The 22135-nt window shown below is 35.0% G+C and overlaps 5 protein-coding genes and 1 long non-coding RNA gene across 11 annotated transcripts; 4 read left to right on the top strand and 2 right to left on the bottom strand.

Moving 5' to 3' along the window:
- Window positions 1–2799: 2799 nt before the first annotated feature.
- Window positions 2800–5225, top strand: LOC129570641 (chitooligosaccharidolytic beta-N-acetylglucosaminidase-like). Its single transcript, XM_055450332.1, has 4 exons — window positions 2800–3419; window positions 3551–3699; window positions 3843–4334; window positions 4518–5225. The coding sequence occupies exons 1-4, from the start codon at window positions 2957–2959 to the stop codon at window positions 5073–5075; spliced, it is 1662 nt and encodes a 553-aa protein (XP_055306307.1). The 5' UTR covers window positions 2800–2956; the 3' UTR covers window positions 5076–5225.
- Window positions 5226–5272: 47 nt separating this feature from the next.
- On the bottom strand, window positions 5273–6684 carry LOC129570642 (uncharacterized). The gene is made up of 3 exons (XR_008688150.1): window positions 6468–6684; window positions 5929–6110; window positions 5273–5799 (listed from the first exon to the last, which is right to left on the bottom strand). It is a non-coding gene; the product is annotated as an uncharacterized LOC129570642 (long non-coding RNA).
- A 169-nt stretch (window positions 6685–6853) lies between these two features.
- On the bottom strand, window positions 6854–7772 carry LOC129570668 (uncharacterized). Its single transcript, XM_055450361.1, has 3 exons — window positions 7745–7772; window positions 7186–7606; window positions 6854–7053 (listed from the first exon to the last, which is right to left on the bottom strand). The coding sequence occupies exons 1-3, from the start codon at window positions 7745–7747 to the stop codon at window positions 6854–6856; spliced, it is 624 nt and encodes a 207-aa protein (XP_055306336.1). The 5' UTR covers window positions 7748–7772.
- A 2408-nt stretch (window positions 7773–10180) lies between these two features.
- On the top strand, window positions 10181–11449 carry LOC129570667 (BTB/POZ domain-containing protein 2-like). Its single transcript, XM_055450360.1, has 2 exons — window positions 10181–10249; window positions 10451–11449. Exons 1-2 carry the CDS (start codon window positions 10181–10183, stop codon window positions 11447–11449), a joined length of 1068 nt encoding a protein of 355 aa, XP_055306335.1.
- A 1701-nt stretch (window positions 11450–13150) lies between these two features.
- Window positions 13151–15491, top strand: LOC129570653 (2-oxoisovalerate dehydrogenase subunit alpha, mitochondrial). The gene is made up of 5 exons (XM_055450345.1): window positions 13151–13510; window positions 13581–14142; window positions 14296–14461; window positions 14647–15120; window positions 15199–15491. The coding sequence occupies exons 1-5, from the start codon at window positions 13445–13447 to the stop codon at window positions 15278–15280; spliced, it is 1350 nt and encodes a 449-aa protein (XP_055306320.1). The 5' UTR covers window positions 13151–13444; the 3' UTR covers window positions 15281–15491.
- Window positions 15492–16380: 889 nt separating this feature from the next.
- LOC129570676 (ankyrin repeat domain-containing protein 65-like) lies at window positions 16381–21561 on the top strand. Of its 6 annotated transcripts, none has more exons than XR_008688154.1 (5): window positions 16381–16490; window positions 16784–17107; window positions 17197–19765; window positions 19964–20062; window positions 20131–21561. XR_008688154.1 is itself a non-coding variant. In XM_055450374.1 (5 exons), exons 2-5 carry the CDS (start codon window positions 19466–19468, stop codon window positions 20256–20258), a joined length of 450 nt encoding a protein of 149 aa, XP_055306349.1. In that variant the 5' UTR covers window positions 16381–16490; window positions 16784–19465; the 3' UTR covers window positions 20259–21561. The 6 variants fall into 6 exon arrangements, 2 of the variants coding, with proteins under 2 accessions (XP_055306349.1, XP_055306348.1); XR_008688153.1 differs by having other exon boundaries at window positions 16784–19595; window positions 19673–19765; window positions 20131–21559; XM_055450374.1 differs by having other exon boundaries at window positions 16784–19595; window positions 19673–19765.
- Window positions 21562–22135: the final 574 nt, after the last annotated feature.

Here is a 22135-nt window from a genome sequence, read left to right as displayed (position 1 = left end):
GCCTACAGGAAATTCGACAATACCTCATGGACATAAATGCACGCATGCACGTCAGTTCAAATTGGGAATTTTGACTTTGATTTGATGATTCTAGAGGTCACCACTTGTTCATTCTTTATTCAACCATTTTTTCGACAATACCTCATGGACATAAATGCACGCATGGGCCTATAGGCAATTCAACATATGCGCCCACAGGAAATTCGACATACCCACCTACAGGAAACTCTACATATTCGCCTACAGACTACTCGACATACATGTGATTGCAATACTACCGGTCACATTAAAATTGAAAATTAGGATTCCCTTCTTTAACTAATAAATAATTGGAAATGGCTGTTAGAATTAATTTTTCATTTTTACTTTCTGATTCTTTTATTTTTCTCATTTTTCTTATTTTCAATAAAGAATATATTTTTGGGCTGACATGCAATTCGAGTGTTCTAATTTTTTATCTGCATTACCAACTGTTTGAACAGAATTAGTGAAATATTATTACTTTTTCGTACAGATTTTTTTGAATCTGTCAAAATGGCATATTGGAAATTTTGTACGATCGTCGCCAATCTTTGAGACTCTCAATAACTCTTTGCATTACTTTCATACGCATGGATCTTTATATGTATACCTTTACAAATCTTAAATCCCGTATCTAACCCCTAGATTTATTTACACTGGATCGTAAGTGGCATGTGTCGGCGTAGACAGAGCAAACAATAAGACGAAGTCTAAATAAAATTAGAAAATGAAGATTATCGAAATTATCGAAATAAATTTTATTTATTTTAACCAAACACCGAAGGAACCATGGTGATTATGATTTTTGCTTGTAATACAAAAATCGCAATAATAAATTATTTCAACCAATTAAACTCAAATAAAGAAAAACTTTTGGATCATTTCCCGGCACGAATGCATTGTCAACAGTTTTAGCTTATGAAGTAAAATAATATTTATTGAAACAGTCCCCTTTGGAATGGAATAAAAGCCTTTTTGTACAATGTATACTCCTTTAAATAAATTCCGGTCTATTTGAAATATGAACAAATGTAAACCAGACTTCCTTACACTGAACGCAGCGAACTCAGCAATGTAGCGAGCTCTGTAATGTGAGAGCTGTCAAAAAAATTTCTGCAAGTGAATTTGCCAATTTATTAGGACTGGTTCACACTGATTTCTCTGTTTTTCGCTATAATCGTTTGATGTCAAATGGACCGAAATATATTTTAAGGAGTATACAAAAGGAGGTAAATTGACATATTTACCTCCTTTTGTACATGTTTTGAAAAGTGCATATTTTTACTGAACAAAGAGAATTTCGGTGTTATTTTTTTGTTTCATCATGTAAAAGTGCCGTGTTTTAGTTAAGTCACCCAAATTTTTTTCTGTTCTGCGCGGAGACGCACTAAATGTGACATTATCCCACGCTTTACATGAACTTTGTTACACTGTGATATTTTTCAACATGTTTTACGCTGAATACGTCGAATATACACTAGAAAATATGTACATTCAATGAGCGTCCAATAGGCGTGAATATATATTGCAGTGTATTTTTGGCATATAAATAGCGTATAGACATATTGGTTTTTTGTTTTGAGATTTGTATCAGTGCATTTCACTGATATTTCTATGTTTGCCATGGAACATACTCAAAATTTGTAATCTATTGAAATAAATAGATGATAGGTAATTTGAGCTGGCTCAGTATAGAATCAGAGTTGATTTCAGTTGGTGGACAATTTTTGCTTCTCTAAGTAGTTCCAAATTTTGTACAAACTAATTATAATTATTTTTATTTTTTTTTTTCATTTCAATCAGTGCGTTGTTTTCAATCATTCTGTTTGCAAATTGTGATAAATCAACTACATATTAGATCGAAAAATTCGAAAACTAACTTCAAAGAACGAATTGTCAGTTTATTTATCTTCATGTCAAAAACCCGTGTAATGAATGATTATAAAGATGAGTAGATCACCATTTCTATTGGTGAGACGTAAAAGAACGCAAGTTTATTCAACTTCGTAGCAATAAAGAGAAGTATGTTTCATCGCAACAAATTTTTTTCAAAAGAATGTATGTATTCCGGATGGAAGCATTTTTATTAACTAAATGGATATAAAAATATACATTCTTTATGCTAAATTTACTTGACCAAAAACATGCATTCTTCTTTCGAAAATGCTTCCATTCGAACTAAATGACTGACTGTATGTAACTATGATCTAAAAATGTGTGGTTTTATTCAAGAACTTTTTCCCAGACGCACGATTGCAATCGTACACGATCTTATTTATATATTTACTATGTAAAATATCGTGCACGATTCCAATCGCCTTATAAATAGTTTCGTATGGAAACTAGTCGATTACGATGTAATTACAACACAAACAGCTGCTCACTCGATAATATCAAGTTGATATTCATTTCATACATATGTTGCACCAGAACAAAATCATGAAAATATAATAAAATCGACGATTAGTTTTATTGTCGCACAAATTTAATCGCAAAAATAACAAGGGAAACCAATTTTTCAATTTCAATGTGTTCTAACAGATTTTGGAGCTGTTATTGAAACAGTTGTTTTTCGTCCGGAGTGCAAAATGAACGGTTTTCTGGGGATACTTCTAGTGACTTGTAGCTTGGATTTAGTTCACAGGTATTTTGAACTAAATGTATCAATTAAGAATAATTTAATTTTTCAATTCATATCTCTTTGGGCAAGTGAGTTTTTAAACTTGTATGACATTTTGCGTGTTTTATGACGGTTTTTGGTTGATATTATTTCAGTGCATATTGGAGTTATGAATGCAACGAGCACAAGTGTAAGCGTATTGAATTGGCAAGTGGGAAAAATCCTACGAGTTTAGCGGCTTGTCAAATTTTCTGTGGCTTGGATCCGGGAACATTGTGGCCGCGCGTCAATGGAAAAATATCAATAAAAAAGCCGATGGTTCGATTTAATCCTGAAGCCATTCAATTCAGTTTTCACAATGCAGCCAAGCCAGATGATTGTTTTTGGCATACTAATAAACAACGTTTCCATGAGCAAATATCTAAAAAAGTACCGCCTTCTTTGAGTCTAACTAATGATGGCAGTCGATTGATGATCATAATCGATGTCGGAAATGAGAGCAACAAATTGGGCCTGAACACAAATGAACACTATAAAATACGCAGTCGTAAAGATCAAAACGATGGAATTGTAGTTAATATCACATCGGAAACCATTTTTGGTGCTCGTCATGCACTTGAAACCATTTCTCAGTTAATTATCTTCGACAATGTCCAGAGAGAATTGCAAATTGTTGGCGATTTTGACATTGATGACCGGCCGGCATTTCCACATCGCGGCTTTATGTTGGACACCGTTCGAAATTATTTCAATATTGATGCGATTAAGCGAACGATCGGTAATTGAATTGAAGAAATAGTGGAATTTTTCATATTTTTATTTTGAATAAGATACATTCAGCCATACTTCGACCAATATGCAGAACATTTAATACGTTTTGTTAAAAAAAAAATAATATCCATTTTCCAGATGGCATGGCAATGGTTAAGATGAATGTATTTCATTGGCACATTAGTGACTCACAGAGCTTTCCGTTAGTGTTGGATTCGCATCCGGATTTATCAGAAATTGGCGCCTATTCAACCGAAAAAGTTTACACTATTCAGAATATACGAGATGTAAGTTGAGTTTTCAAAGCGTTTTCCAACACTTTAACTCATCATTTCGATTTTCTCACCGAAAAATTACGCATTTGAAAAAAAAATTTACTTTTTGAATAAAAAAAATTTCAATTTTTTTTTATTGCATAACAACCAACTAGGTCTATGAATATGCTTATGCCCGTGGCGTACTTTTGCTACCGGAATTCGATGCACCTGCTCACGTAGGTGAAGGATGGCAAAAGAAGAACGTAACCACCTGTTTCAATATGCAACCATGGCAGGCCTATTGTACCGAACCACCTTGTGGTCAACTCGATCCAACGAAAGATCAATTGTATGATATTCTTGAAGACATCTACAGTGAAATGTATGAAGCGTTTGGACGACCAGATCGTTTCCACATGGGAGGCGATGAAGTGCACGAAGAATGTTGGAATTCGAGCAAAGAAATCCAGAATTTTATGCTGAATTTGGGATTAGAGCTTGATAGTAATGGTTTTATGGATCTTTGGGGTTATTTTCAAGCAAAGGCTGTGGCACGAATGGACAAAGTCACCGAGCCAAATGTACCAATCATCATGTGGACAAGCAGTTTGACAGACAAGGCACATGTAGGAAAATATCTCGACAAGCAAAAGTATATCATTCAGGTAATGTTGTCACTTTAAAAGAAAGTTTTTTGATTTTGGAAACGGCCTTTTTGAAAAGTCAAAAGCAAAAAAGCAGAAAATAGAGCAGAAAAGCACGAAAAGATCAAAATAAAGCACGAAAGACAGTGAAAAATCAGAGACGTTGTCTGAAAAAAATATTACCACGAAATCTATTCCAAACAGGTTTGGACGAAAAAAAACGACAACCAGGTAAAAGACTTGCTGGAAATGGGCTACAAATTGATTTTATCGAATGTTGATAGTGTCTATTTCGATTGTGGTTTTGGTGATTGGATGCGAGGCGGCAATGGTTGGTGTGGCCCGTTCAAAACCTGGGACAAAGTCTATGAAAACAATTTTACTTACTTTGACGAACGATACAGATCTCAGTTTTTGGGAGGTGAAGCCGCACTTTGGTCGGAGCAAATCGATCATTTGACACTTGACGATCGAACTTGGCCTCGGCTAAGTGCTTTGGCTGAACGCCTGTGGACAGATCCATCGACCAGTTGGCGGCAAGCCGAGTCTCGAATGCTCATTCACCGTGAACGTTTAGTTGAAAATGGAATTGCAGCTGAAAATGTAGCACCGTATTGGTGTGTTCAACACCAAGGCGAATGTGCCCCAAATGAAAAGAATGCATCAAGCACAGGTGATGTTTTGTTAAACACACAAAGCAAAACAGTTAACACAGCAGTTAGTTTGATTGTATTTCTCATTATACTGAACATTGTCCTATGAATTAAAGCTCACAAGAAAAGAAGAGTGAATTTTAACTTTATTCAACCAATAAAAAGAAACAATAAGCTTTCGATTTTGAAATAATTTTTCTTTCATTCCACTCCATTTTTCTTTCATTCCTGATCGAAATAAAGGGATTGAAACCAAATGTGAATTCACTCAAAAAATGGCATTTTTGAAGTTTGCATTGAAAATTTTATTTTAAATTCAAAATAACTCGATTAAGCTTAAAATAAATTGAAGAATTCAATAATCAGTAGCTGATGCATTTGAATTTAAATTGTCATATTTTTGTCCCAAAATCGTGATTTTGGGTCGTTGATCGACGATCATCTAATATTTCACCAAAATATTTGAAGAAAAGCGTTTTGTTCCACTCCATTTGTGGTTATAAATTGACTGCATTTGGGATCTTTGCATGAAATCGTAGCCTTTTCCATGGAATACTCTTTGAAACATCCCCAGCCGTATGGAATAAAGAAGTGATAATCTTGCAAACAATGACAATTCGGACTCGTCCCAAAAGCATTTGGTGGACATGGTCGGTCATCGTAAGCGAACGGCATACATTTGAGCGTAGTTTTATTCAAAAAATGTTTGTAAAACGTCTCACATTTACAATTCGGATAAATAGAGACTCCGTCTTCACAGAGTTTACCGCAATATCTCAAGTAGGTTTCATAGGCGTATCCTTCTTTTTCACACGTGCAATTTGGGTGTCGTCCTAACAAATTATGGGAAAACAGTTAGTTTGAAGAAAAGAGAGAAATTACTTAATAACTATTGCCTTCAGATCTTGGGAAATGACTATGAACAAAAGGTCAAATTAAAAAATCCATCACGGAAAACAAACCGGTGGATTCATCGGGACATTCATAGCATCTGGCGTATTTTGGTTCAAAGCCAGCCTTTTCGCCGATACAAGTGCAATTTGGGTAAATTCCGATCGAATCTCCAGGGCATCGCATACACCGATTCCAATCTTTCCGAAAGGTTAAGGGATGATCGCAGACGCAATTCGGGTAAATTCCCGTGCTTATAGAAGTATGGAGAAAAATCGTTTTTAATTAATAGAGAAAATGGAAAATTCTTAAGTTGCACTGGATGTCATCCAGTACATGACAAATTGAAATGATAAATCTAGGGATAAATAGCAGTTATTTCAAAGGCTCTGGGAAATCGCCAATGTTGCTTTTGCCTAAAATGTCAATGTCATTAACAGCATTGACGTTTTACTGACTTAAAAGCATTGAAATTTCAATTGCTTTGACGTTCTAGGCACAAATTTCCGAGAGCCTTTGTTAGAAGCAAGTGGTAAGGAAAATGGATTATTTATTCTATCTTTCATCACCGAAAATTGGAAATAGAAAAGTAATAACAAATCCAGCTCACCTATCAAAAGGACATGCACGACACTCATTTATCTCATTAAAAGTGCCCGTTTCACATGTACAATTGGGATATACCCCAAATCCATTCCAGGGACATCTTCGGCATTCTTCGCCATCAAAAACTTCATCGTCTGGGCATTCACACTTCGGGTAGTTCCCTTCCAGATCCAGCGGACAATTGAAACAGCCTGCTTTACGCCATCCGTAAAACCAGCCATGGAATGAATCCTCAGCTTTATAAACTGTTTTTGGGACGAATAGAAGATTTTAATTGACAAATATTGATAACTGTCCATAGCACGCTTCACGGGTGTGCGAAAAAGTAAAAACAAAAATAAATTTATCTATAAAATTATTATTTTTCATTTTATTCTGGACAATTTCGCTCTATGTAAGTATATTTAACGTGATCGTACCGTTTCCATTTTCGCACGTGCAATGTGGATACTTTCCATTTGAACCTGGATGACATACTCTAAACTCATTGAAGAGTGGATTGTAAGTTGCATTTTGGTTCTCGGCTTTGCAGTTCGGATAAAGACTATCTACAGTGCTTTCTTCAGGGCATTGCATGCATTGAAACAATTCTATAACACGATTATGGGCCAAGAAATGGGAAAATTGTTCAAAAATTGCTTCGAATAGAGTTAAAGCAAATTATTTGAGCAGAGAATTTCCGTTGTTTACCCAAATTTTGCTTCAAACATTGATCTGCTTACCTTTATTAAAGCCCTTGAGTTCATCGTGACACTTACATTCGGGAAAATGTCCAGTGCTCTCTTCAGGACAAACGAGATAGCATTCATTGAGATACTCATTGTACTCGTAGTTGCTTCCCGTGCACTTGCAATTTGGATAAATTGATTCAATTGTTGTGTTCTTCGGGCATTTCGGATTTGGGCATGAGTTGGTCACATTATCATAAATTCCACCATAGCGACAAGTACAATTCGGAAGTACACCTTCACTCATAGATGGACACATTAACTGACATTTTCTAGCTTCGAAATTGTAGCCAATGTTTTCTCCTTCGCAATCACACTTCGGAAAATATCCAATGGTATTACTTTTTGGGCATCTTGCTACAGAATTCACTGTATTGAAACTTGTGACCAATATGCAAATGAACACAACGATTTTCTGAAAATTGACAAGAAAAATCAATTTTTTTTACTTGTTTTGATTAGATAATCGTGATTTTTAACGAAGATAGAATCATCTTCCTAAGATTTTGTGCACAGAAATATTAATTCGACAAAGCCTTGTAAACTGTTCTACCATTTTTAACCAACAACCTGTTTAGAGCACTTTCAAGAAACAACTGAGTTTAAGTTCTCTTGATTGGAAGAACTCAAGTAGAAACAGACATATGCACGCAAAACTCGTTTTATTTAAAGAGAATCAAAAGTCATTGAACCGGTGAATAAACTTATTTGCAATAAAAAACTGAAGATCTTAAGTGATGTAATGCATAGTCATGAGCTTCGTCTTTCGAAAAACAGATTACTTAGATTTTTGATTGAGTCCTTTGTTTGATTATGATATCAAGTAGCCTTTTGAAAAATGATTCGTTTTTTTCTTCAGTTCAGTTAATTTCAAAATCGAAAGTGAATCGAAGCGAATCGAAAGCAAAATCAAAATGAGTGACAGATGGGATCCATTATTTGACCGTCTTCAACGAATAACAAGAGCTCATATTGACCGATTGGTAACATTTGTTCGGGTGACTCCGGATAATTCTGAAGAAATTAAAAGAGTTTGTATGCGCTACGTCGACGCTGTGAATGACGAAATTTACGAATATTATAAATGGCATTTGGAACGGCTTGGTTTACGTGACATGAGAGAAATGTTACCCGACTTCATACAGAATTTTCAAAGCAGCATTCAATTGACATTTCATCGATATATCTACGAGAACCTTCGGAGGGGAACCACACGTCAAACGTCATCAATCCCATTGGTAAAGAGAGCATCCAACATTGTTAATGACGAAATCTCACGTATATTTTATTCTTATATTGAAGAGGATGAAGAAACATTAGAATAGAGACAAATTTATTGCAGTGAATAATGAAGAATTGTGTTTTATTTCGATACAAATTATAAATCATGATTTATATAAAGCAATAAAGAAGACAACCTCGTTTTCCTTTCATTTGGACAATCAATCATCAGATTTAGCCGAGAAAAATTCACAGTAGCGATTTTTCGGACTACCACACTGTTCGTGTCCAATCTCAATAAGTGACAAGCACATCAGTAGCAGCATCAACATATGCAGAAAACAACAACAGTTGACTGTTTACACTCATTGTCGAGCTGAACAAGCAATGTTATCTCAAGAATAGTTCGTAGTCTCTGGTAGAAAGCAATTGAAAATACATTGGCCAACAAAGTGTATTCCTGAAAATATGCAAAATGTTATAGGCGAATATGTTTGAAGGTGATGGTAAAATCATTGACACAAAGAGTAACAAAGGAATGTCTGTGGAATTACATAGATTGGAATTAAAGAATGATGAATGATCTTAAAATATCCAACAAATCAAACTATTTGGTCAATGATACACATAAATTTCCTTTTAAAAATATATAATAATTAAATGAAGTAGACTTCGAATGAATTAGCTTTTTTTTGGCCAGTATTTTATTGACTTTAATAAGATAATACAGAAAATATTGTTCTGTTTTCAAATTCAAATAGTGAAACATAATTTGGGGCAATTTCCCTATCTTTTATCCGTGTGTTGATTTATTCAACTGTTTGAATATATGTAGAAGGAAATTGGAATCAAAATGGGCTTGAGAATCGAAATGTTTGTTTGATATTTATAGACACTTGTGGTGTCTTTTTTACACCTTAAACTGTTGGCTATTTATAGATGATTACATTTTGTAAATAAGATTAACACTCATAAAAATCTGCTCATTTTGAGCAAACAGTTCAATGAGTAAACAATTTTCAAGCTTGGTAAAAATGTTGTTTTTCACATTTGTCAAAGCTATAGCTCAGCTCAGATAGTACCACTTCATGTTATCTATATCTATGGTAAGTTTTTCGGTGAATATGTTGAAATTATCATTTTATTGACAAAATGTCGACATGTATGCCAGATTAGATTGCGTTTACTGTTCAATGGCACATTTTCTGGGCGCACTTCTTCGTTAGAAAAAAACACAATCATTTTGGCGAAATATATAGTGGGGTTGACCGATTTTGATTATATAGGTGTAACAGAATACTTGATTTATCATTTACGATATGATATTCGAATTGAAGTTGCCATTCGTTTTCTCAAAAACTCGTTTATCCTATTTTCAATGGTCGCCGATCGCTATTCTCCAAATCGAATTTCAGACAAACTGAGCCCTGTTTCGACATGAAATTGATAGCGATATCTGTTTTTGCACCTCTTTAGACCAGCAATACATGTTTGGTATCCACTTAACAACCGTGTTTTCACTTCTTCATGATCCAGAAACGTGTCATAAAATGTTCATGATTATCACTTTGATTCTTCCAGTGTGGAGTTGTGATTCTTTGGCGCTCTTCATATTCAGTTCCAACCGAAAGGGGAATTTCTTGAAATAAAAAAATAATCGTTTTGTTCATAGACGACTAAATATTAAATTTGTTTTTTTAGGCTTTTTCAAGACGCTAAATATATTTAGTGTGAAATATTCTTCCAAAAAAAACCAGCGATGGTAAAAATGAAGTGTAAAAACGATTCAATAGCGCATAGTTTTGAAAAACTCTACCTAAATTCAGATTTGTCTGATGTAAGTTTTGAGTGTTGTGGATTTGCTGATCAACGCGAGTTGATACCGGTTCATTCTCTCCTCCTTTCCGTCAGAAGTCCAAGCTTGAGAAAGTTATTCAATGGTTCTGCCCTTGGCAAAGGAGTTCACATACCATTTACAGTGAGATCTGCATCGGCATTCAAAGAATTTCTACAGTTTTTCTATTTGACGGAATTTCAGTTGACATTCGATAATTTTGTGGATGTAATCAATTTATGTGAACGATTTGAGCTAAAAGAATGTGTTAACACTTGTGAAGTGACTATACAGAGTGCAATAACAAATGACACCATATGCCAAGGTTATAAATTAGCACTAATCCTGAATTTGGATAGCTTTAAACAATTTTGTGCTAAAAAAATCAAAGAAAATGCCGCGGAAGTATTGAAATCGGACAGTTTTTTGAATAGTGACCAAAAGCTATTGGATAAAATTTTGAAGTTGATTCCATTCAGTTGTGATGCATCAGTGATTGTAAATGCCTGCATGGAATGGAGTAAGGCTGCTTGTGCACGTAACCGCTTGGAAATAAATTCAGAGAATTTACGAACTCAATTCGGGGACTCATTCAATCGAATTCCATTCGATGAATTGACCGTCGAAGAATTCTCACAGCAACTGATCACTTACAAACGATTTTTTGTCACTGAAGAACTGGAACAATTCATTAAGAAAATCGCTATCAATCCAAAGCAACACATTTCAGCCTTACGCCCACAACCTACGATGGAAAATGGAAATGATGTAATTAAAAATCAGCTACTCGAATGCAAACGACTCACCGACACGAATTTTTTAAACGTTTGGAAACGTTTTAATACATTTACCGATATTTTTTACACAAACAAACCACTGCTGCTCACCGAAATCCATTTTGCAAAACTGCCGTATACTGACAAAGTATTGCAATTCAATTATATTCTGAGGTGTCCCACTACAGATCAATGGCTGGCCTCGGGAAATGTCGACCAGTCAAATGGACACGCAGTGATTGAACATCCAGTCGTCATTGAAGCGCATAAAAGATATGAAACCATATTATATACGAAAAATAACACCGAGTTCAGTCTAAATATCAGAGCATTGGATGATAAAATTCGACTCGACGATGACATTGAAATCAATTTTCAACCAACCGATTGTGTGGCAGTTACGAAGCTCGTTTTTCAAAGACCATAAAATTGGTTTTGATTTGATATACAATCTTGAGTATTTGATACAACCATGATCGTGTACCATAGCTACATCCATAACCGGTTTTTTTTCAGCAATTATTCAGTAATTTTGTTTTTAAGAGTAAAACCCGGCCTTTTTTTCCCCAATTAAAAGTAAATTGTAAGGAAAGAGGGGAAGATAGAAGAAGACCTAAAATTTAAATAAATCTCGCCAAAAAAATAAAATCCAACGAAAAATTAGGCTACCAAACTAGCTTGTTGATTTTTGATAACGCAAGTTCAACTTACGCAACATTTATTTTATCTTAAATTCAATCTATTTCGAAAATAAAACGATAACAATAAATAAACAACATTTGCTGTTTTATTGCAAGCTGATTCTTATCAGTTGTCTTGGTTTGAATTTTTTTTTTTCTTTTTCAACGTCTTGTTATCAGGAATATGCTTTATCTCTGCTCTCGTTATCAATGACATTAATTTGCGTCATGGCTCTTCACTTCATATCCAATGAATATCTCAATCTAAGATGAAGCTCAAAAGTCAAGAAGATTGCAAAATAGTTCATCGATCGATACGATAATAATGGATTGTTTAAATGCAAATAGAATTATCATCTAGTTATTACAAGTATACTTCTGATTTGTGACTAGTGTTGCACTGAGTAATGGAATAATTTTCAAAATAAATCGAAATCAATTCACCGCATTTAACTATAAAAATCATAGAAAACGAATCGTACCGTTCGATAAAACGTTCGATTCGCACTTTTGTTCAACATTTACCGTTCAAATTTCAACCGGTACATGACTTTTTCAAACCGATCGATTTTAAATCAAACCATTTTTTGAACTGAAAAACAACAATCGCTTATATTCATAACAAAATGTAAACATTCAGAACGTAAACAACGACTTGAACGTAGGTTTCAACTTGAAATTTTTAAGCACATTAACTTTCGAATAATCGCAAAAAGCAAAACGTCGAATACGTCGTTCATTGAGAGATATAGTCGATACGAAGCGCTAGCGAATAATCGTCGCCACAACGACTATGCAATAAGAAAGAGTTTGGAATGACTAAAGAGAAATTTGGAGTAATACGAGTCGTATTATACAAGTAATCGATGCACGATCGCATAACACAACAAACGGTCGCAGTTCAAGCCGAAGGAGAAATGAAAATAAAAACAAAAGAAGAAACAGATGTGAAAAAACGACCGAAGAATCGTCAATGACAGTATATTTAAGAACGATAACGCTCACATCGGCACGCGCCGTCTTTTTATAGATTTACACACACAAATCACTGCCTTCGTTCGTTTATACCATGCGACATCGTGTCTATGTAGTGGTTATCACTCTGCCGCAAAATCATATGTTCTATTTGTGTGTATTGTGCTGTCGCTTCATGTGGAATATTGTCACTTGAAGTGGCCGCTTCCGAATTTCCTTTGATTGAGACCGCTGTTTTGTATTCAGGCATTTGGATTTCATTATGTTGGAAAATGAAAATTAATTTTTTTTTTTCCAAAATTTGAAGGTAACTGAAATTCTGAAGATTTTTCGGAGAAAAATGCGTAAATCTACGCTTCCTATGGCACAATTCGTCTTTTCAATACGTAGCATCGAATCTCTCATTTTCAACAGCAAACCCGATCCGCAATCACTTGGTATATAAACGAGACTTGACTTGCGCTGTTTACAATCGAACGCCGTATATACGCACCGTGTGCCTGTGATTGAAATGTGCGTCACTGATATGAACGTGTGAGCATGTGAGCGTGTATACGTGTTTGAGCGTGTTTTACTTCAAAATGTTGTTTTCATTCCGTCGAACGACGTGTTTTTGACAGTTCAAATTGTGTCGTCGTCCGAGTGGAATTGCGTCTATTCCGTGGATTTTTTTCTTCATGAAAATTATTTTAAAAGTTTTATTTTAATCATTATTTAAAAAAAGTTGAATTAAATCGATTGAAAAAAAAATTCGTTAATTTTTCAAAATGAGTTTAATCCGTCATCCGTGTCGATTATTATCACGATTATCAGCACCGGGACTACGATTGAGCGTGAGTTGGCATAAAACCTTTTTTTTGGTAAACCGCATAAATTAACCAAATTCCGTTCTAATATGAAAAGGTCGCGCAAGGTTTGCATACACAATCACCAAAGTCCGGAATACCGTCAGCAACACAGAAAATTCTACCCGATGAAACAAAAGTCATCGACTTCCCTGGAATTCGTCAGACAATTTACACTACCGAACCGATATTTCATCTGCCCGAGGATGTGGACTCCATTCCCATTTATCGCATTCTCGATCGAGCGGGAAATATTTTGGAACGAAGCCAAGAGCCTCAATTATCGCGTGAAGTGGTGCAAAAAATGTATCGAAATATGGTTCAATTGAGTGTTATTGATAAAATTTTGTATGAATCGCAGCGACAGGGAAGAATTTCATTTTATATGACCAATTACGGAGAGGAGGCAACACAAATTGGATCCGCATCAGCATTGCATCGTGACGATTTAGTCTATGGACAATATCGTGAGGCTGGTGTGTTGGTTTGGCGTGGCTTTACTATCGAACAGTTTATCGATCAGTGCTATGGAAATGTTGATGATAAGGGAAAAGGTCGACAGATGCCGGTTCATTATGGTTCCAAAGATTTGAACTTTGTAACGATTTCGAGTCCATTGGGTAAGAGCCTCTGAGCAGCGTCAGCTCTATGCTTTAAGATGGACAATTTAGCATTCGCTGATTAATTTTTAGGCAGAAATTAGTTCATTTTTTTAACTATTCAGAAGAAAATCCATTGAATTAATATTCTAACCGGGTTTTTTCACTTTCCAGCCACACAAATGCCACAAGCCGTTGGCGCTGCATATGCACTGAAACGACGACCAAATAACAATCGCTGTGTGATCACTTACTTTGGTGAAGGGGCCGCTTCTGAAGGTGATGCTCATGCTGCTTTCAACTTTGCTGCCACTCTGTCATGCCCGATACTATTGTTTTGGTAAGAAAAGTCAGCAAATGTTGATTTTTTATATTCCACTAAAAACTGAACGATGTTTTCAAGCAATGGAAACTAATTTTTAACCATGCTTTCAAAAAATTGGAGCAAAATTATGAACATTCATCAAAACTCAGCCGATTCAAGCGATCTAAACAACTATTTTCATTTTCTCCCCAAATTTCCAGTCGGAACAACGGTTTTGCAATTTCGACGCCAAGCTCTGAACAGTACAAAGGTGATGGAATAGCTGGCCGAGGACCGGCTGGCTATGGCATTCCAGCGATACGTGTCGATGGAACCGATGTGTTTGCCGTGTACAATGCCACAAAAGAAGCTCGAGCCTATGCAATGAAACACAATAAACCGGTGATCATTGAGGCAATGGCCTATCGAGTGGGTCATCACTCAACATCTGATGATAGCACTGCATACCGATCGGCTGAAGAGATTGAAGTGTGGCAAAATTCCGAGCATCCGATTAGCAAGCTACAAAATTACATGCAGAAAAAGGGTTGGTGGAACGAAGAGGAGGAAAGTGGCTATGTGAAGTCAGTGCGAAAGCAAGTTTTAGCACAAATTTCGGTGTCAGAGAAGAAACCAAAGTCTGATTGGCGCGAAATGTTTCACGATGTATACCATGAAATGCCAAATCATTTGGTGTAAGTTGAATGGTTTTATCAAAATTGGTTATCATAGAAAAGGAATAAAAATAAACGGTACTTTTTCATTCTTTTCAGCGAACAAGAACAAGAGATGGAAGCTCACCTCAAGGAATATGGCAAACATTACCCATTGAAAGACTTTTCCAGCTTAAAATGATGCGTTTCGAATGCGGAACAACTAAACCACCTGATTTGATACCAAAAACACTGATCTGATGATTTTACCCCAGAGAAGCATTTAAAATGATGTACTTGATTTTCTTTCCTGAATATGTTCTCCTTTTCTTCGTTCCGAAATTGGCTAGAGCCATTCAGTTTGTATATAATTTGCTTTTTATGTTGAATAAAAACGTTTTTTTATGTTCAAATCTGAAGACTTTTTTACATTGAAAATTGTCGATGATTCCAAACCAAATTATTTGATGAAATTGTTCGATTTTGTCTCAGAATAGATCAATTTTCATTGTCATATTGACATTTTCGTTTATCTCAATTCATTTTTTTTGCAATCGGGTCCGTCGACAATTGCTGCATTGAGCATGGTAGTACTTGGAACTGTCTTAGTACTGGGAACACCATGTGTCGTTGGCACTTTATGTTTTCCTATTTTCTTATCTTCTATTTTTCATTCTTCTTTATTCTGGGCTTAAAAATGTTTCGCATTTCGTTACATAAACTAGGGCGTTGACCTTGTTCCAGTTGTTTTGGTTTTCCATTTTGGTTTATTGTTTTTTTTTCTACGTGCAAAGATAATAAATCTTCTCTCGCGATAATTTTATCACAAATTATGACCCAATTCAAAAGATACTCGATTTCAAACTCTATCAATTTTCAATTTAAAAAAAAAACAATGCATGTAGTTTTAATGTTTAATATATATTTTTATTTTCTATGTTTAATTAATTTTTTTTTATAATTTCAATGCTTTTTTGCCAGAGAATGTGTCGAATGGCTATGAATTTTTACTGAAATTTGCAATATTTTTGAAAGCAATTGAAAAAAAAAAAGAATGCGTCATTGCTTTATGATCAAAAAAGTCATCATCTCTTGATCATTTGGTCATTGTCTTTCGAGTTGTTGATAATTGATACCTGTCTAAATTGAAGTACTTTTTTAAATACGTGATTATCTATCACATATTTATCAAGAGACAAGATAAGAAAATATTTTTAAAAATTCAAGTAAACAAAAAAATGGAAAAACCCAAATAGACAAACAAAATCAACGTCCTAGTTCATGTTATAAAAATCCGAACATTTTCGATTGGAAGCCATATTTAATCATACAGAGAAGCCGAAATGAGGTCGTTTCTTCTACTAGCACTGGCTTGTGCTTTAGCCAAAGTTAGTTATTCAAATCCTTTGATTGTGAGTGTTCAATTCGAAAATATTTCAACGAATTGATTTTTTGCTTTTGATTATAAAATTGAGTGAGATCTTAGAGTTTTTTTTGAGATTTTAGAGTTTTCAATCATCATTCTTTACAAGGTTAAGTGTTCGTGACCTCTTCTAATAAATTGTGTGGACAGAAAAGTCCATGAACATGAATGAATAAAAAAATCAGCATTAATTTTAAGCTAATAAAAAAAACATTAGACATTTTTGCCGAACCGAACCTAAATATTAATTCATTGTGATTTGTGTATTAAACACTTTTACAGACACCCTCGTCCAGCGATAACGTCAATAATGATGGTCAATTTGGCGAGGAAAAGAAATTCCTTCATCTGCTTTCAGAAGCTGAGGCCGGCACCGATGTATCCAAGGAGTTCAAAGAGAGATATTCAAACCGAACCGTTCGAATAGTCACCCCATATTTGAGTCGCGATGAAACAGTCGACTTCGCAAAAGAACACTTGGTCATTCGTGATGATTAAATTTTAATAGGACATCTTCAAACAGTCACTCGACTCTTGAAGCTTTTCGGTAACTTCATTCCACGCATGGATATCAAACAAACCAGCAGCGAAAATGCAGAAATTCTCGTAAGCGATCTCATCAACCTTCATTGCGGTGACACTCTAACCGAACTTAACCTTGCACTTTTTGAACCATACCACGATTTTTTCGACAGTCTCAACAATCCATTCAAGAAAGTTGAAAATCTCACGCTCAACGGCTACGTCAAAACATTGGACTCTCCATCTCTTACATTCGATCAACTATTTCCAGTGATGAAAAATTTGTCTTTTGATATCAAAGCTAACGTTCTTATGATATCAAATATTGATCATGAATTCGCTAATTTAAAGCATTTGTCATTAAGTGTTTTGTTATCTTATGACTTTGGACCAAGAATGCACGACTGCTTGAAAACATTAATCGGAAAAAATCCACAAATTCAAAGTTTGACATTGGTATATTCCAAGCGAGATTTAATGAAATTTATAGCTGAAAATTTGCCAAAGCTTGAGCACCTCAAACTTTTATGGAAATATGATTACGATGAACCTAATGCCTACGACATTCACTTTGATCATGTGAAAACATTGTCAGTACAATATTTGGAGAAAGTATTTGGTGAAAGAGAAACAAACGCACCGAGGAATCTACATTTCAACAATATAGAAGAGCTCGAAACCGAGTCATTCAATGGACGCTCGGAAACCTGGTTGGATTTAGTCGAACGGAGCACAAAATCAAAGAAACTGAGCATAGAAAAGGGGGCATTGTACGATAGTACGTTTGTGCACCTCATCTCAATCGCTCCAAACCTTGTGGAATTTTCAGCAAGAGTACGAAATCGTTTGCGGGACTATAAAATGGTCGATTTTATTCGGAGCCATGCACAATTGGAAAAAGTTCATTGGTCACGAACAATAGGCTTTCAAGAGTCAGTTGAACCACTTCGACGGGAAATCGGAGATCAATGGACGATTGAAACAGTAGGATCGCAGTATATTTTCTTGGCGAAAACATTGATTTTTGTACTGAATAAAAATGTTGAAATAAATGCGACTGAAGATATTGAATCTAGATGCAACTGATTATTATCAATAAAATTACGGTATTAAATTCAAAATAATGTACTTCGCTTTAGCCTAGGGGCATTTAACTCGAAAAAAATTCGTTTCATGCGAAGAATATGCGCTTCAACTCATAGTATGTGGCGATTTCTTCGTAATATGCGTATTATGCGGTGCCTATTCGTTAGAAGTGCACACATTCGATGTCCGAATACTGCACATAGACCATTCATACTGCGAATAATTTCGCATGAATCCTACTAAAATGTTTCCTTCTCTGATTGGTTATACGCCACAATATCGACTATTTTGAATTCAAAGTGCAACGACTTTTTTCATGTAAAAATTCAAGAAATACTTGACTGCAAGTGTTTGATTTGTACTCATTTCGGCTCACATTTTTTGCTGATCATTTTTGTTAACTTCAATCATTTGTACATATGGATTTTTTATTATTTATAATCCAGATGCTATTTCCAAGTATAATGAATCGTCGCACTTATTTTTTCAACGATTTTTATATCTACCAAAACTATCGGCGGTTTTACTTCAATATTTGTATAATATAACATTTTGACTTTCGTTTTCATTCTTATTCTTTGCTATTATATTTTAATTTTGTGTTATATTTAAATTCAATTTTCATCAATTAAGAACAATCTCATTAGCAAGAGATTTGATAAATATTAAAGACAGAAATTGTTGATGTCAAATACTGTTTGAACGAAACTTAACGATACAACAGAATGTTGACATTGTGTTGATGCGTCTTAAATCGCATCGTGGCGTCATTATGTGCACGCGTATTCGCTTCTATGCATAATATTCGTGGCTATGTGAAAAATTTGACACACTTCACTGTGGCACACAATCTATGCGCGTTTATCCGTACAAATCACATATATGAAAAAGAGTAAAAAGTACTTCATACAATGGCAACTAAATAGAAACGATTTTAATTGGCACTTGACAATTTCCTATTTTGCCGTAGTTGGAAATCGTAAACACAAATCACTTGAATCGAACGTGGATCCATAAAAAAGCCAAATACGGTAAATAATACCCACTTGTCTTTATGATGTTCAACAATGTTTTTGTTTTCTACAAATTGTCGTTTTACATAATCTTTGATAAGAACTCCAACCAATATAGGGAAATAAAAATCAAAGCTATGCAATAGAGTATAAAATAAGTGTGCGCACTGCTGCCAACTTAACAGTTAGTTTTGAATTAATATTGTGGTACTTGCACATTTTGTATTGTATTTAACGTGTATCAGAGCCAAACATATTGAATCGGAAAGTAAAGAAGAAATCATAAATTAAATCGTTTGCTTAATTTAGTCGTTTCAATGGTTTAGTTTAAAAAGCAACAGATATGAGACGATCATTCGCAATCGTCCCTTTAGTTGGGGCATGTGTCCTTGATATAGGTGTTCACGGTGCGTTTAAATCAATTTCATTGAAAGCCAGCCTAGAGCAGCAATTATGGAAATATTTTGCAAATGGTCAGCTATGGAACATCAATCTCATTGAACCTGTTTGTAATTCTTACGATCAAAATCTATTCCATTGGTTCATTTAGGCAACCTAACTGGCGTACGAGCACTTATTGAACAGGGTGTAAATGTAAATGCTGCAGATTACGCTGGATTAACAGCACTTCATTTTGCATCTAGTAAGTCGTTAGCACATCTACATTCGTGTCCGTCAATAGTGTAAACTCGATGTTATTCTCAAGTTCAAGTCCATTTTTGTGGCGATTCATAATGGTTATATTGTTCAAAAATTCTGACCCAACGGACGAATCGTATATAAATTTTCTAAACATGTATCAATTGACTATTACTGAAAATACCACACATTGCCTTTTCAGGCCATGCGGATATAGTTCGATTACTTATCGAAAAAGGTGCGAATGTCAATGTTGAAAACAGATTTAATGAGACACCACTTCATCGGGCAGCTGAATATGGTATATCTTTCACACGTCCCAATTAAAAGTGTCCCTTTCCATTGGCACGACTCTCATTATTTTTGCAGGCCATGTGGAAACGGTTCGAGTACTCACCGAGGAAGGTGCGAATGTCAATGCTGAAGACCAATTAGAAGAGACACCACTACATAAGGCATCTGGGAGGATGGGTAAATCATTTACATATCTCCATTAAAAGTATTTTATTGCAGTTTCTTCAGATGGTTGCTCCAAGAGCAATATAGGGGTAAACGGGGCTATTCGACGCACGGGGCAAACCGACGCAGTCGAGATATCTCGAAAACGACAAACGTCAGGTACCTAGTGTCATGTATCGTTAGCTTCGCCATTTTATCCTTCACATTTGGTGTGTATCACTTGTCGACATTAGTATCTCACAAACTGTACAGAGCGACAAATATGTTTTTGGCTACCCATGACTTGATTTTTCTTGCCCACAACATTTCGATTTTTTTCAATAAAATTCGAGTTCTCTCAATTGAAGGTAGTCATTTTTCATAATTGATGTCAAGCACTTTCACGTGGAAATATGTGCTTTTGGTGTTTAACCATTTCTTTTCGATGAACATAGTTTGAAATATGAGCATAAATCGGAGAAATGTCTTAATGCCGTTCTTCTTCGCATTTCGTCATATTCTTTGGATTCCTAGCAACTTTTTCATGTTCTGTATGTTTCAGCCAGGAGATAAATTGATCTTGATTCCATTCTCTCAGCTCATAAAATGAGATACAATTGGAGAGAGACGCGCATGATACGAAAAATAGTCGTCGGAGTAAAGATAGTACCCACTGCAGCTAAGAAAAATACGGCTACACCATTTTACATTTTTATCCATTTCTCAAATGATATTCTCATATCTTATTGATATTCATAAACTTCGTAGAACATAATAGATTTTATTCGATTACTTGATTTTGAGATAATTGACTTGAAATACGGTGAAAATACGAGTGCGTCGGTTTGCCCCATATGGTGCGTCGGTTTGCCCCGGCTGCGGCGGTTTGCCCCGAAAAAATGGTGGTCAGAAAATTGGCCAGAAAACTTTCTGGGTGGGTCACACACCATAAATGTTATGCATCAAAATATTCGCATTTACAATACCTATCATGTGATAAAACAATGAGTCAGATTGCATGGCTAGGTCGGGAGATTTTAAATAGTTAAGAAAAGTGCGTCGAATAGCCCCGTCCTCCCCTTCCACAGCCACACCGATAGCAATGTGTTGAAATATACATTGTAGAGGTTTCATTGCCAATTTCAAGTGTATACCAACACATAGAAAAGTACGCTGCGACAAGATGTTCCTAGTGGCATGTACCTATGCTCTTGTAGCAACGGTGTGAGTTTCTTTCATTACTATCCAGGCACTCTGGAAATGGTTTGAATTCTTATCGAAATGTAAAAAGAAAAAGAGAAAATACTATTTAAAATTAAATGAATTATTTTTTTAAATCAAAATGTAAAATCGAAACGTAATAGGTAGAAAATGTGATTGGGTTTTTTTGTATAAAAGAAAAACCGTTTTTTTTTACCTAAATCAAATAAAATACTATCAAATCTTATGTAATTTTGGCCGATTGAACCAATACATTCGAAACATTGTACCCATGCAATATATTTGTTCACGGGCCACAGTCTCATGTTTGATAATTATCTAGTCTTTATATGGATTTTAATCGTATCTAGAACATAGACTAGCATAAATTGTAAAAGTATATCATTGTTGGAATAAATTGTAAAATGAATTGTATGAGAAATATTCAGTCTGTGATTAGACGGTGTAATGAACAATAATAGCTGATGTCATGCAACTGATGAATTCTCTTCGATTTGTGGAAAAAAGTTGTTCAGTCTAGACAATAGCGAAAAGAATTCTTCATACTGATTTCAATACAAAATGCATCTAAAAAGGATTTCAATGTTCAACCATATTTTAAATATGGGCCACCGAACAGACAACACGAATCAAATTACATACATTATCATAGCAATAAATAAAAGAGTTGGAATATTAGGCATGATATGAATGGACTTTGTTTACTTCATGTTAC

This window comes from Sitodiplosis mosellana, unplaced genomic scaffold, assembly GCF_009176505.1.
Source record: "Sitodiplosis mosellana isolate CC-2019 unplaced genomic scaffold, AAFC_SMos_1.0 Smas_scaffold_63, whole genome shotgun sequence".
NCBI lineage: Eukaryota > Metazoa > Arthropoda > Insecta > Diptera > Cecidomyiidae > Sitodiplosis > Sitodiplosis mosellana.
This window is presented reverse-complemented; position numbering and strand designations above follow the sequence as displayed.